This window comes from Alosa alosa, chromosome 2, assembly GCF_017589495.1.
Source record: "Alosa alosa isolate M-15738 ecotype Scorff River chromosome 2, AALO_Geno_1.1, whole genome shotgun sequence".
Lineage (NCBI taxonomy): Eukaryota > Metazoa > Chordata > Actinopteri > Clupeiformes > Clupeidae > Alosa > Alosa alosa.
Window position 1 is genome coordinate 32,686,774 of NC_063190.1, and position 15,765 is coordinate 32,702,538.

At 43.1% G+C, this 15,765-nt stretch overlaps 1 protein-coding gene across 5 annotated transcripts in view; it reads right to left on the reverse strand.

Annotated features, from left to right (window-relative positions):
• Nucleotides 1-15,765, reverse strand: part of LOC125289902 (cytokine receptor common subunit gamma-like) — a 43,299-nt gene that overhangs the window by 25,830 nt on the left and 1,704 nt on the right. For 2 of the 5 annotated variants that reach the window (XM_048237040.1, XM_048237025.1), the window contains exons 3-7: nt 15,678-15,763; nt 14,668-15,258; nt 10,203-10,296; nt 9,165-9,276; nt 638-2,820 (exon numbers count right to left, since the gene is read on the reverse strand). Coding sequence is in view for 2 of the 5 variants with exons in the window: in XM_048237011.1 (XP_048092968.1) it covers nt 2,633-2,820; nt 9,165-9,276; nt 10,203-10,296; nt 14,668-15,258; nt 15,678-15,763 (1,071 nt within the window). In the remaining 3 variants the exon portion in view is untranslated. Of the gene's footprint in view, nt 1-375; nt 2,821-9,164; nt 9,277-10,202; nt 10,297-14,667; nt 15,259-15,677; nt 15,764-15,765 lie in introns of those variants that run through there. The other 3 variants (XM_048237019.1, XM_048237011.1, XM_048237034.1) reach the window with 3 other exon arrangements.

Consider the following 15,765-nt stretch of genomic DNA (forward strand, 5'->3'; position numbering starts at 1 on the left):
TGTTTTTCTGTCCTTTCTTTTTTTGAGATGACCATTGAAGTTCAAATAAAGCCACAATGGTATTTAATTATACTGTGTTGGCTCATCAGATAATTCAGGTGTTCTGCATTTAGTTAGTTAATAGCCTACATTTTGTACATAGAGGCACTTGGCCTGCTTCCAAAGGTGTTATTTTGGTGAAACTCTTGACTAGTTAAAGTTAGAGACGTGAGTATGGCTAACTATGGCTAAATGAGTATGTGTCAGTAGATCCAGTATTGATGCATGAATACAGCATGTAGCATGAAGAGATAAGAGTATTGCGGAAGTAAAAGCTTCATTCATAGGGCTGTTATCTAATCTCTTCGAACCACTCACCACACACGAGCCACAATATCAAGTTTACTGTTTATTTCACAACAAAAAACAAAAGTCTTCGTCACGGGCAGCATCATTACATTCATAAGTGAATTAAAGTGCATTAATATCAGAATACGCTCGTAAAATGTTGTGACGAAAACCATGTCCTAGTTTTCATGTCCCAGCTGTCAATTCTCATTTAGGCAGGCGTCACAAACCTTACATTCTACATGTTCTCTAGAGTTTTTTGGATTGTGAAGATAATGTTAGCGTCAGTCATGATGCATTTAACATTTACCTTCATCATAGAAACAGAACACCACCGACCTAGCGTTGGGACAGGCCTTCAGTCCTGCAGTAAGACATTTTAAAATCAAGATCATTTCACAGAGGAAAAGAGCAGGGTGGCTATTTTTACACAGTCCAAGCACGCACCTACAGAACGCAAAGGATTATGGGTATTCATTTACCAGGTGGTTGAACAACAGCAGCACTGCATAGAAATAGATCAACTATCACCACCTGATGTAACATAAGTTATTGCACACGAGGCACCAATGACACTGTATATATAGATGAACAGCAGGGCTCCATTCAGTTATTTTTGATGGAGGATGTGCCGTCTATCTATATGCAGTCATTGCATACGACACACAAACACAGCTAAAGTGCATCTGAGGAACAGAATCCATCCGGCCTTTGATGTTCTCACAGGCTTCCTGCAGTTGCTAAGTCTGCACTCGCGAGGCGAACTGGAGAGAGACACCTGGAGCCTGCTGTCTGGGGTGCACCTGGGCGCTCTGGGTCTGCAGCGGACCGGGCTGGTGTGTCCGACACGTTGTCAAACATATAACAACCTGCATGCAGATTACTGAGCATACACTGACCGCTACTGGGCCTCTGGCCCCTCAGAGAAACAACATGGGTCACTGCCTTGCCATCGCAGGATAGAGTGTATGAGTTCTACAGACAAACTTTGGAAGAAATGTCGTTTTTTGGTGTTTGTTGTTTGATAAGTCGATTTGTCAGTGAAGCTTAAATTAGGACAAGCGCAGGTGTTTCTCTCTGGTTGTGAACTCTTTTTGGCTTGTCGTGGTATACAACAGCCCACACCAGAAAACAGGATGTGGGAGAGCCCATCCTCCCAGGAGTACTCTATGTGCGTGTGTGTGCATGTGTGTGTGCGTGTGTGCGTGTGTGTGCGTGTGTGTGTGCGTGTGTGCAGTCTTCTCACACTGCTTTGTGTGCCATTTCTCTTTGCAGTGCCTACAGTATATTATATCTATAAAGGCTCTTGTGGAGTCTGGAGCTATTCAAAGGTTTACATCTGGGTATATGATGCACACATCAAAATATATCATATCTGAAGAGCTTTTCTCCAAAACACGTTATGTTATTTGGAGCTATCATGCATCATAGGGCTGTTCTGGAGCTATTGTGGTCGTTATGGCAACAGGATAATATCACGCATCGGAGGGCTATTCTGGAGCTATCACGCATCGTAGGGCTATTCTGGAACTATTGTGGTCGTTATGGCGACAGGATAATATCACGCATCGCAGAGCTATTCTGGAGCTACTGTGGTCTTTATGGCTACAGGATAATATCACGCATCGCAGAGCTATTCTGGAGCTATTGTCTTTATGTTGAGTCTGGCGACAAGATAAACTGACAAAGGCTTTACAGAGTTTAGGGAGAGCATGATGTGTCTGACTAATATTTATCATCTCTATGATGTTTTTCTGCTGCAGTATTAAAATTAAAATACACTTCAGTGCTTCTCCAACACCATTATTTCATAATCACATGAAACATTTATGCAGTTTGATATATTTACATGAATGCATTTGAATTTAAATGAAAGTAGTCATGAAGTGTCCAAATCTCTTTGTAAATGGAATATCAATTGTAGTATATCAAAAGGCAGCTATAAATATAATCACTGAATTTTAATATTGTTGAAGATCAACTTTCTTAAACCTAAAACAACCTAACAGTATCAGCTCAGCAATGATGACGTCTCTCCTCTCTAGTCCTAGTTCAGCCTCCTTTTTCTAATGCTTCTAGTGCGCGTGTGCTTGTATGTGTGTGTGTGTGTGTGTGTGTTTGTATGTGTGTGTGTGCGTGTGAGAGTATGTGCGTGTGCGTGTGTGTGTGTGTGAGAGTATGTGCGTGTGTGTGTGTGTGTGTGTGTGTGTGAGAGTATGTGTGTGTGTATGTGTGTGTGTGTGTGTGTGTGTGTGTGTGTGTGAGAGAGTGTGTGTGTGTGAGTGTGTGTGTGTGTCAGGGGTAGTTAAAGGGCATGCGATGTGGGCACGCAGGGTGCGTGTGGTACAGAGATGGGCATGCTGAGAGCAGAAGCCTCCTGTGCCAGCTGGAGAAGGGAGGGCAGAATGTCTGAACCTTCACCCACATCTTCATCATCGTCATCCTCATCACCACAATACCCCACTAACGCAGCCATGGGAACAGCCTCAGACACTGGAGAGAGAGAGAGACAGAGAGACAGAGAGAGAGAGAGAGATAAATCAATTGGTGAGGGAAACTTAAAACTGACTTTACAGACATAAATATATGCAGCTCTAGAAAAAAATGAGACAGCTGCACATTTTTCTGATGTCATCCTACGGTTGCTGAGTGACATTCAAATGAGTTGACGGTCATATTCATATTTGTAGTGGTCTCCTCATTTTGAATATGACCGTCAACTCATTTGAATGTCCCTTAGCAACTGTAGGATGACATCAGAAAAAAAATAATATATATATATATAGACATATACACACACTGCTGTTCAAAAGTTTGGGGTTGGAAATTTCCATTCCACTCAATTATAGACAGAATACCAGCCTTTAAGGACACCAGTTTTGTTTGTGAATAAATAATGTATTGTAAATAAATTCATGTTCTTCCTTGGCAGATTTTTACTTTTAAAGGCCAGTTATTTCATGGATAGAGAATATTTATTTATTTACGATACATTATAATATTAAAATTAAGGCATTAAGATCAATTTCCAAAAGATGAGTTTTTACTCCTCCTTTTAGTCAACTTTATCATGTGAGAGAGAGAGAGAGAGAGAGAGATACATATCTATTTTAATTTCTCACTGAAATGTACATTATACTGGTCTTGGCTATGTCTATGTCTAAAGTATGTCTATGTTTGTATTTAAAGTATGTCTATGTCTGCATGGGAAAGTAAGAAACGAAATTTCAATTCTTTGTATGACCAGTGCATGTAAAGAAATTGACAATAAAGCCGACTTGACTTGACTTGACTTACCCTCCACAGACACACATACTTACATGCACCCTCTCTCTCTCTCTCACACACACACACACACATACATATCTATTTTAATTTCCTCACTGAAATGTACATTATAATGGTCTTAGGTAATCTATCAATCAATTTGCACATTTGTTGCTGTGCGATTACATATTCACAACACAAACCGTCATACCATAGAAACTTCAAGAGATCAAGAAAGAATCAAGATATTTGTGTACGGAAATATAAAACATCAAATAAAGGAAATGCTGATAAACAAGAGGGAGAGGGGGGTGAGAGAGAGAAGAGAGAGAGAGAGAGAGAGAAAGAGAGAGAGAGAAGTGAGAGAGAGAGGAGAAAGGGTAAAGCAGAAAGAACGCCGAGAGACAAAGTAGATAGATAATGTTGAAACAGAATGTTTGTGCATCAGTTGCATCAGTTCCTGCACTGTGCAATCTCACACAGCAAGTGTCTCTGTTTAACACTACACAAGTTGTTAATGTGTGTGTGTATTTATATTTCCGTACACAAATAATCTTGATTCTTTCTTGATCTCTTGAAGTTTCTATGGTATGACAGTTTGTGTTGTGAATATGTAATCGAACAGCAAAATATGTGCAAACTGATTGATAGATTACCTAAGACCATTATAATGTACATTTCAGTGAGGAAATTAAAATAGATATGTATGTGTGTGTGTGTGTGTGAGAGAGAGAGAGAGGGTGCATGTAAGTATGTGTGTCTGTGGAGGGTAAGTCAAGTCAAGTCAAGTCGGCTTTATTGTCAATTTCTTTACATGCACTGGTCATACAAAGAATTGAAATTTCGTTTCTTACTTTCCCATGCAGACATAGACATACTTTAAATACAAACATAGACATACTTTAGACATAGACATAGCCATAGACAATAAAAAATAAAAAAATATACAGACATACCACATACAGACATTAAAGTCTTTGAGACTGAAATATAGAACATATATCAAAAAAAAATAGAGGTAGTTGTGTTGTATATTTACATAGTCCTAAGCGTAACCTTCTGACAGAGTAGTAGTAGCAGCAGCATTGTGGCAGAGTGATAAATAACATTGATAACATTTACATGAAGTTTAAACTTGTGCTTGTGTGTACTGTATATATTTACATTGATATGCAGTCATTTCAAGTATATCAGGCTTGATATGAAGCATCAACACATTAGGCTGCGCAGTCACAGTGCAGTTCAACAGGGCGGTCCTGGGGGGGAGTTGGGGGGGGTGGGGGGTTAGGGTAGACAGGATCCTAGGTTCCTAGCTGGCTGGTGGGTGGGGCGCTGGTGGGCGCTGCTGGGCTTTCTTCGCCAGTGATGCAGTGTTGGTGGTCCAGGAGAGGTCGTCGCTGATGTGCACCCCCAGGAATTTTGTGCTGCTCACTCTCTCCACAGCAACTCTGTCGATGGACAGTGGTGGCAGTTGTTTGTGGCCTCTCTGAAAGTTGACAACAATCTCCTTGGTCTTGCTGACATTCAAACTTCACCAGATGGTTGGAGCTATGAGTGGTTGTACAGTCATGTGTTAGCAGTGTGAAGAGCAGGGGGCTGAGCACACACCCTTGTGGGGCCCCCGTGCTCAGGGTCAGAGTGCTTGAGGTGTTGTTCCCGACACGTACTGCTTGTGGTCTCTGCAACAGGAAGTCCAGCAGCCAGTTGCAGAGGGAGGTTCTGAATCCTAGCTTGTCCAGTTTGCTGATGAGTTGTTGTGGTATTATGGTATTGAATGCTGAACTGAAGTCTATGAACAGCATTCTCACATATGAGTCTTTATTGTCCAAGTGGGTGAGGGCTGGATGGAGGGCAGAGCAGTCAGTGATGGCCTGTATGCCCTGCCACAGGCTCTGTGCGTCTGCTGTCTTTGAAGTGTGTTGTTATTTTGTCTGTGCAATCCTTTTTTGCCTTTCTGATGCCCTGGGACAGGTTAGCCCTCGCTGTTCTTAGGCCAGCTACATCTCCAGCTCTGAAGGCTTTGTCTCTGGCCCTCAGCAGTCTGTGGATGTCTCCTGTCAGCCATGGCTTCTGGTTGGCCCGAGTGGTGATGTGTTTTATTTCTGTAACATCATCGATGCATTTGGTGATGTAGGAGGTCACAGTGTCTGTGTATTCCTCAATGTCAATGTGGTTGTTGTGGGTGGCAGCTGTTTTGAAAATATCCCAGTCTGTTGTTTCAAAGCAGTCCTGAAGTTGTGAGACGGCCCCCTCCGGCCACACTCTCACCTCCTTCAGAACTGGTTTGGTGACTTTTGCTCTTTGTCTGTATCGGGGCAGCAGCAGGATGCTAATGTGGTCTGACTGTCCGATGTGGGGAAGGGGTTTGGCTTTGTAGGCTTCTTTCTGTGGGGTGTAAACAAGGTCCAGGGTGTTTTGTCCTCTTGTTGGGAAGTTTACATGTTGGTGAAATTTTGGTAGTAGAGTTTTGAGATTGGCGTGATTGAAATCTCCAGCGATGATTGTGAAGGCATCCGGGTGTTCACTTTGTTGTTCACTGACGGCCCGATACAGCTCATTCAGTGCCATGCTCCTGTCACTGTTTTGTTGCTGGGGGATGTACACCACCACCAGCAGAATCGCGGTGAATTCCCTGGGGGAGGTAGAAGGGTTGGCACTTAATGATCATAAACTCCGCCAGTGGAGAGCAGTGTCTGTGTACTACCGTAGCGTCTCGGCACCAAGCATCATGTGTGTAAACACAAACTCCTCCACCACGTTTTTTGTCTGCTAGGGCTCTGTCAGCTCGATAGCACGTTAGCTGCTCCAGGTGTATAGCAGAGTCGGGGGGATGTTATCGTTGAGCCATGATTCAGTGAAAACATTCACGGAGCAGTTACTTACTGTCTTGTTTGCTGATCTTAGCAACCGAATGTCGTCCATCTTATTGTCCAGTGATCTTCGCTCGCCAGGAATATGGATGGTATTGCTGGGCGAGTTGGGTTGGCTGCTAGCCTTGTTCAGACGCCAGCTCGCTGCCTCTCTTCCTTGTCCTGGCACACCGCTTGCGTGACGCCGCCAGGTGAAGCAGACGGGTCCGATGTTGTGGTAGGCAGGCTAAGTATTCCCAGTTCTGCCAGCGTCTCTGTTTTATGTCCAAAACATCGATACTGCTGTTTTCCTTCCATTATCTGCAACAGTTGCTGTCGGCTGTACATGCGTTCGGCGTGAAGTTTCACGCCGATAAACATTCGAAAAACACATTTTAACAACAAAAAAACACTGCATGTTTAAGAGAAGCAAGGAGTCGCTGCATCTACATGCGCCACTCAACAGAGTTTCAACAGCATGTTTGTCTGTGAGTAAGTGTGTGTGTGTGTGTGTGTGTGTGTGTGTGTGTGTGTGTGTGTGTGTGTGTGTGTGTGCGTGTGGTTTTGTGTGTAGCTGTTTTTGTGTGTGGTGATGTCTCTCCCCTCTCCGGGCCCCTAGACTGTCTAAAAGTGAACGTGCACACACAAACACGCGCACACACACACGCACACACACACACACACGCACACACACATCTATCTATAAATGACAGACACATTTGTCTGTCTGTGTATGTCTGTGTGTGTTTGTGTGTTAACCGCATATCTGTCGAACCATTGGTCCGATTGATTTCAAACTTGGCAGGTGTCTTGCTACAGGCAGGAGTAAGGGCAGTGGCACGTTTGGCATTGTTTGGATAAGAAATGCAAAATATATCGTTAAAATATCATTAAAAGATATTGTTAAAATATTAGTAAAAGATGCACACATTGGCTTCCACCGCTCTACTGTAGCCACTCCCCCGTCTGTGTGTTTGTGTGTTATTCGGATAGCTGTCCAATCGTTCGTCCGACTGATTTCAAACTTGGCAGGTGTTTTGCTACGGGCACAAATAAGGGCAGTGTCAAGTGTGTGTGTGTGTGTGTGTGTCACAATGTGCATTATATTGATGTAGGATTTGTAATCTGTCTTGTTGTTTGTTAGATGTTGTCTGTTGGATTTGAACTGTGCCCTGCCTAGGGACTGAAGATGTAGCATTAGGCTAACTCTGGTACAATGCATCAAATGGCAACATTTATGTTAAAAACTGTAAATGGTCCCTAACAAATAAAATGAATAAATAAAAGAAAATGTAAAAAAATGTTTTTGAGTCGTTGCAAATGTCATATGATGATGCATCATTCCACAAAATGGTTTGGCTTCCCTATCATCTCAAGTTATTCAATAGGCTGAACATACAGTGCATACATACAGAAAGCTTTCCGACCCTTTTCCCACATTTGATTATGTTTCAAACTCATCTTAAAATGGAGTCAAGTATTTCTTTCTCATCAATCTACACACAATACTCCAATACTCCACAAAAAAACAGGTGTTTGGAGTGTTTTGTAAATTTATAAAAAATAAAAGACATATTATGCTTCTCTCATCTACTTAAAGGAACTCTGGATCTCATTCATAGTGACCATTGGGTCCTTGATTACCTGTCTGACCAAGGCCCTTTGTCCCAGGTTACTCAGTTTTGCTGAGTGGCCAGATCTAGGAAGACTGTTGGTTGTTCCAAACTTTTCCATTTGAGAATGATGGAGGCTACCGTGCTCTTGGGCACATTCAATGCTGCAGAAATGTTCTTGTATCCTTCCCCAGATCTGTGTCTTCACACAACCCTGTATCGCAGGTCTACGGACAATGCTTTCGACCTTGTGGCTTGTGGCTTGGTTTTCACCCTGACATACACCATCAACTGTGAGACCTTACATAAAGAGATGTGCCTAATAATGTCCAGTGACCTGAACCTGAATAAAAAAAAAATCAGCCGTTCAAAATGTCGCTGTAGTGAGTGAGCGAGTGCATTCTTAATTAAGTTAAACTGCATTGCTGGTATTTGTGTGTGTGTGTGTGTGTGTGTGTGTGTGCACGCGCACATCTTCTGGGAGGGCAACAAGAACATTTGCAAAAACTAAAAGCCATCAGAGTATTTGTTAGCTTGCTACTGAGCGTGAAACAGCGCACAGCTAATTAATGACTAGTCTGACATCAATCACACCATGAAATGCCTCCAAAAAGATTTCAGGGTGTTTCGGCCATAAACTCGTTGACCGATGTCTGCCACTGTTGTCAGAGCTGCACATATCAACCGCCTGACTGTTGGCTTGATCTGATATCCATATGACGTGTGTGTGGCGGGTTGTGTGTGTTTGTGTGTCTGTTGGAGTTCACACCGTGTGTGTGTGTGTGTATGTATGTATGTACCTGTTTGTCTGTGTGTGTGTGTGTGTGTGTGAGAGAGAGACAGTAGAGGTGTGAGTGTGTGTGAATGTATGTTCATGCATGTGTGTGTGTGTGTGTATGTTCATCTATGTGTGTGTGTGAGTGTGTGAGAGAGAAAGTAGAGGTGTGAGTGTGTGTGAATGTATGTTCATGCGTGTGTGTGTGTGTGTGTGTGTGTGTGTGTGTGTGTGAGAGAGAAAGTAGAGGTGTGAGTGTGTGTGAATGTATGTTCATCTCTGTGTGTGTGTGAGAGAGTGTATGTTCATGCGTGTGTGTGTGTGTGTGCATACCTGTGCGTGTGTGGTGAGTTGTCTCTTCCCTTGGCAGGGCCCCCAGTTTCCTCTCTGCTATTTGTGAGCTAGTGGCACTGTGGTCTGGTGCATCCTCAACAGGGCCTAAGAACTGACAACACACAAACACACACACACACACACACACACGGAACCTGTTAATATGAGAACAACAGAGCCACACACATACACACTTATATACCGGTACACACACAAACTAACAATATGTAAGGGATAATGTATAGAACGCCGGTCATTATTGGGAAAATAAGTTCCGACTGGGCGAACCGGACCCCGATACGCAGCGGAGTTTTGTTCCGCCCTGTAGGGACTTATTTTCCCAATAATGACCGGCGTTCTATACATTATCCCGCTTATTACACGACTACTTGCCAAAACGAAACAATAAACTCCCCACGATATGACTCTTTAGCCTACATAGCTTAGGCTATAGCCTATTTGTTACCGTTCATCAAGGCTTTTGCTGAAAAAAAAAAAATTCAACACACGCTGAACTTGAATCAAACATTCTTTAGAACACAGCTGATCAACCATCTGCTTTTCACTTTTGAATGAAGTTACAGTAGTTGCGGAATGATATGGAAGACATGAATTAGAAGCACAAACTCCGTTGCCATTGACAGCGGTCATTATTTTTTTCAGAACTCCTTTAGTCAAAAATAATGACCGCTGGAACTTTGGGAAATCCCATTCAAGTCAATGGAGCGTTCTACTTGCATTGCGAAGAGCCGTGTAATAAGACAATAATTAAAGCCACACACATGTTTGTGTCAGTGCTGCTGTCCATGTGTAGGTTCACACAGCGTATGTGTGCGTGTGCGTGTGTGTGTGTGTATGTATACATGCTTCCGTTGTGTTACTGATTGTGTCCATGTGCAGGTTATGTTTTGTTACCGATACAGATACAGCTCTGTGGTGAGAGATAAAATAACATCTACTGCTTCCATCCAGTGTCGTATGAGTTGGGCGCTGTGTGTGTGTGTGTGTGGGTTTAGATGTGTTTGAGTGCGCACTGACCACTGAGAGCAGGTCCAGGCCATCGGAGGGCGCTACTGAGCAGCTTATAGCAGCCAGACTGGAGTCTATGAGGTCTAGAGGGTCGTCCTCACACCTGCCACAAGGTGGGCGATATTAGACTAGCAAACTGGAGGAACAAACGCACACACACACACACGCACCCATGTGCAAACACACACACACAAATCCATTCATCCATCCATACATTCATACTTACATACATACATCATACATACAGTGCTGCTTGAAAGTTTGTGAACCCTCAGACATGGTCATTTTATTTAAAAAAAATAAAATAAAACGTATTTAATGCATTAAAGTTAGAGGCCCCCTTCTTCAATTAGACAGACAGATGACTCCCATCACACGCTGGTCAAATTTGGTAGATTTATTTAAACTGACATCATGCAAATAGGTCAATAGCTCTTACTTTGATGAAATTAAAAAAATATACAGAAATATGCACATCATACATTTATACTAACAATATCTTTCAAAAATACTCACAGACGATGCTTCTATAAGTGATTTCAAAAGAGGATGGATTAAGACGTTCCTGTCACTCACACTACCATGCCAATAGGCGAGTTCGACTTGCGGCAGATCTGTGCAGATCTGACTTGATGTGATGCATGCTGGGTTGAACACAATGCATACTGGGATGGACGCAATGCTTGCTGGTTAGAAATTCTGTCCGACTTCTGTCAGCCGGGGAGGGACTTACCACCGTGACACCATGTCACATGGCCTTAAAATATCGCGGGAGTCTTACCCTGCAGACAGATCTTGCAGTTGCCTTCCACGAGCTGCACGAGCTGAAACTTCGCCCTCATGGCGTCAGTTCAAAGGCGTGATAGGGCCATTTGGGAGGAATGTCCTCATGACGATTATGGCGGAGTCTCATGCTGCTTCCTTATGTTGGAATATGCGAAAATAAACAGAAATCGAAGGGAGACCTTCTTATACGTGATTTCTGCAACAATGGTAGGCTAGCCTACTGAAAACGTTTGGATATTCTGTTATTTTCTGCTGTTGGCTAAATAGATAGACACTTGATATTGAATTTATGTGCTACAATGCAGGCCTGTTAACTGTATGACAACAGTGGTTTATTTAAACTACATCATAAGAATTTATTTAAGATCAGTCATCATGCTCATTTTAATGAGTAAGAATGAAAGTTCTGCTGTGTTTATTGCAAACAACATTCCGCGATATCTCCCAAAGAGTCACGCCAGGCAGACTGTAGCCTTTCTGTCGGGATGAGCTGCCCTCTGTTGTAGCTCCTCCCGGCTAGCCTCTGAAGATCACGTTTACGTAGTAAGCCAGACCAAGTCAGACTCAGCCGAAGTCGAACAACCCTATTACTGGTCTGAATAAAACCAAGAATTCAAGGTGACTTCCTATAAGTGTCACATGACTACCATGAATTTCAATATGACCACCCAAATGTCACCTGACTAACCCAAACCCCAAAAGAAAAGACACCACCTAGTGGCTGGAGGAGGAAATTAACATATTAATTACTTATGAAATGAACTCAGTCCAGAACAGTTATATATTTTCATTATACTGTATATTCAACAAAAGTGGTTTAGCTCACAAAAACTCAAAATATGGCATTTGCAAAAGTATGTGAGTCCATGTAGTTCATTTCTTGTAGCACCTCCTATTGCACCACTACTACAACCAAACGTCTTCTGTACCCATTAACCAGTGTCTCATACTAGTGCCCATTAACCAGTACCCATTAACCAGTACCCATCAACCAGTGTCTCATACCAGTATCCATTAACCAGTGCCCATTAACCAGTGTCTCGTACCAGTGTCCATTAACCAATGTCTCATATTAGTACCCATTAACCACTGTCTCATTCAGTATCCATTAACCAGTACCCAATAACCAGTGTCTCATACCAGTGCCCATTAACCAGTGTCTCATATATACCCATTAACCAGTGTCTCATACCAGTGCCCATTAACCAGTACCCATTAACCAGTGTCTCATACCAGTATCCATTAACCAGTGATTAATCATTCTGTACCCATTAACAGGCCAATCCAATCCAATTTGTTTGAATGCGTATAAGGTCATTGTCCTGTTGTGAAATCTATTTCCTCCCTAGCTTCACCTCCCTGACTGACATGAGGTTCAGCTCATTTGTTGATAGACCTGAGAATTCCTGGTTTCCTGGATGATATGGAGTTGTCCAGGTCAAGAGCGAGAAAAGCAGCCCCACACCTCCACAGCCATGCTTCACTGTTGAGAGGGGTTTTTTTCTTGGTATACAGTGTTGGCTTTCCTCCAAACATGGCGATTTGGATTATGACCAGATCATTCTATTTTGTAGGGCTTTCAGACATACGTGTAAGACCGGAGGTTCTACGGATGTTAAGCGGTGGGGCCGTATATCTGAACAACATAAACGATCATATGGAAAGTCCGAACTTAGCCGGTATGGAAAGTCCAAACTTAGCCAGTTGTTCTACTCCCCCCCTAGTATTTCCTCTGGACGTTATGTAAATGTGCTGTGTGTGAACGAGGCGTAGAACATGCGGTTAAATTCACACCTGGTGAGAGGGCGTGTTGGTGACGTTTCTTTCGTGCATCTATGTGGTGGGGGCACTTAAATCTGACTTAAGGCCATAAATGCCAGTGTCATGATGGAGTGGCATAGTGTTGTCCAGAAAATCTCCGACCTGGAAAGATGCAGACATCACGGAGCTACTGTCCATGAGGGCAGACAGCATTGTGATAGAACATGTGAAGGGAACGGCAAGAGACACGTTGATGTAGCCTACAACTGCATGGCAAGGCCAAGCGTATTCAAAAGACCAAATCATCATGAGCAGAAGGCGCTGAAAAGGCAGTAGCCTACAGCGACGTCGCTGACGACAATAGCAGGAGTATTTAATAAATTGTTAGCCAACACGGTCGGTTTTCTGTTCATTGATAGCCTTCACATGACCTCACTGCTGAGCCCGATATTGTTGAGAATAAATATGCCTAGAGAAAATGAAAAAGAAGAAAACCCAACTCTCCTTACGTAAATGCAATAGACACATGGGGAGAGGATGCTTTTGGAAATATAAACCATGAAAAAACGAACCACTTCACTGTTATGTCAGTATTTTGTTTGTTGTTTAAAGACGTATAGGATACATGGTAGCATCATATCTGAATCATCCGAAGGGTAGAACCTCCGTTTGACAAACCTCCGCATATACTCCGGAGGTTATATCTGAAAGCCCTGTTGGACTCACCTGTCAAGAGAATGGTCTTCCAGAAGGCCTCTGAAAGTTGAATCGGGCAGATTTATTCTTTCTTGAGAGCAGAGGCTTCCTTGAACCCCATGAACGTTGTGTCTGTTCCAGTTCCATCTGATTGTAGACGCATGTACATTTATTCCATACACTGCCATCGAGATCTGGAACTCTCTAGAGGTGATGTGTTGGTTGGCTTTTACACAGTTTATTATCTTTCTGGTCCATCTTGGTCATACTTTTGATGGGCATCCACTTCTAGGAAATGCTGCTGTGATGTTGAATGCCCTCCATTTGCAAATAATTTGTCTTAACAGTGAATAAATGGAGCTGGAATCTTTTAGAGAGGGTCTTGTAGCTTTCCGCAGACTGATGGGCTGTTACTCTCTTCCTTATGTCCTTGGATATCTCCTTTCCTCTTGGCATTGTTGATCCCTGTGGGTATGCCTTGGCATTGTTGATCCCTGTGGGTATGCCTTGCCATTGTTGATCTATATGAGTATGCCTTGGCATTGTTGATCCCTGTGGGTATGCCTTGGCATTGTTGATCCCTGTGGGTATGCCTTGTTATTGTTGATCCCTGTGGGTATGCCTTGCCATTGTTGATCTATATGGGTATGCCTTGGCATTGTTGATCCCTGTGGGTATGCCTTGGCATTGCTGATCCCTGTGGGTATGCCTTGGCACTACAGTGGTTTGGTGGGTTTCCTCTCTCTTTTAATCATGGCTCAAACCCTTTCCAAAGGAAGTCTGTTTGATTAGTATGCTTAATTGATTATTTCAGCACCCAAATATGTTTTACATTGATCAATTACCTACTTGACTTTACCAATGCAGCTAGGGGTTCACTTACTTTTGTACCTACAGTAATTCCATGTTTCATGATTATTTTGCCTTCTCTCACACAATTCCCTCTAAACAAGTCCATGCATTTGATAAATATGCACACCTGACAGTTCATATTTAAAACTGGTGATGATAAAATAAGAAAATCAAGATAAAATAACAGACTGCAGACAGTTCAAAGGGTTCACATACTTTCAGTCAGCACTGTATATACTTACATCTGAACATACATACAGGCATCTCACACGCATATGATTCACACACACACACAGATACACACACACACACACACACACACACACACACACACACACAAACACAAAACACACACACACACAAACAGAGACCCTAGTACCTCTTTGCATGGTTCTCTATGGGGTTGTGTGTCTCCGGTTCCATGAGGAGAGACAGGGCTTGTTCTACTGATGTAAGTTCAGCCGACTCGGAGGGAACACTGGTAGAACAAGACGGAACTTTAGGGAAGACTGATGGAATCTCTGCTGACACGGATGGAGCACTAGTAGCCACTGACGGAACCTTGCTGAACATCGGCGGAATCTCTGCAGACAGAAACTCTGAGAACATGGCCGATATATCTGTGCAGAGTGATGGAACACTATCCACTGACCGCGAAGTAAAACTTGTAAATCCTGGCGGAACTTCGGAGAACATGGATGAAAAGTCTTTGGAAAGGGAGGGAACTGTAGTAGACTGGCATGGAACATCAGAGAACATCTCAGCGTATTGTGATGGAATGCTTGGAGAAACAGACGGAACTGCAGTGAAGACAGATGCCATTTCTTTTGACTTTGAGGGAACCTCAGTGGAACCAGAAGGAACCTCTGAGAACATGTGAGGAACCTCTGTGGGGAGTGATGCCACATTGGACGATGTGTGAAGATCATCAGCAAAAGAAGAGGGTATCTCTACAGACACAGAGAGACTGCTATACACACACACACACACACACACATATATATGCACAGTCACACATATATATTTATATATATATATATATATACACACACACACACACACATACACACACACACACATGCACAGTCACACACATATATATATATACACACACACACACACACCAGAGACAGAGAGATTGGGGTTACAATGTGTTCTTGAGAAGAGTTTAGCTAAAGTCAAGTCAAGCCAAGTCAGGTCAGGTCAGGTCAGGTCAGGTCAAGTCTGGGTGTTGTGTAGAGTTGAGGGTGTCTGTAAGCTTTCTAAGCTTCATTAGTTTGGCTAGTCAGTGCTGCTGTGCTGAAGGCCAGTCAGTGCTGCTGTGCTGAAGGCTAGTCAGTGCTGCTGTGCTGAAGGCTAGTCAGTGCTGCTGTGCTGACGGCTCTTTACCTCTGGAGTTTGGAGTGGGGCGGCAGCACATGCATGATGTCTGAGAGGATCACTCTGTTGGAGTACACACCATCTATGGAGTCCATCT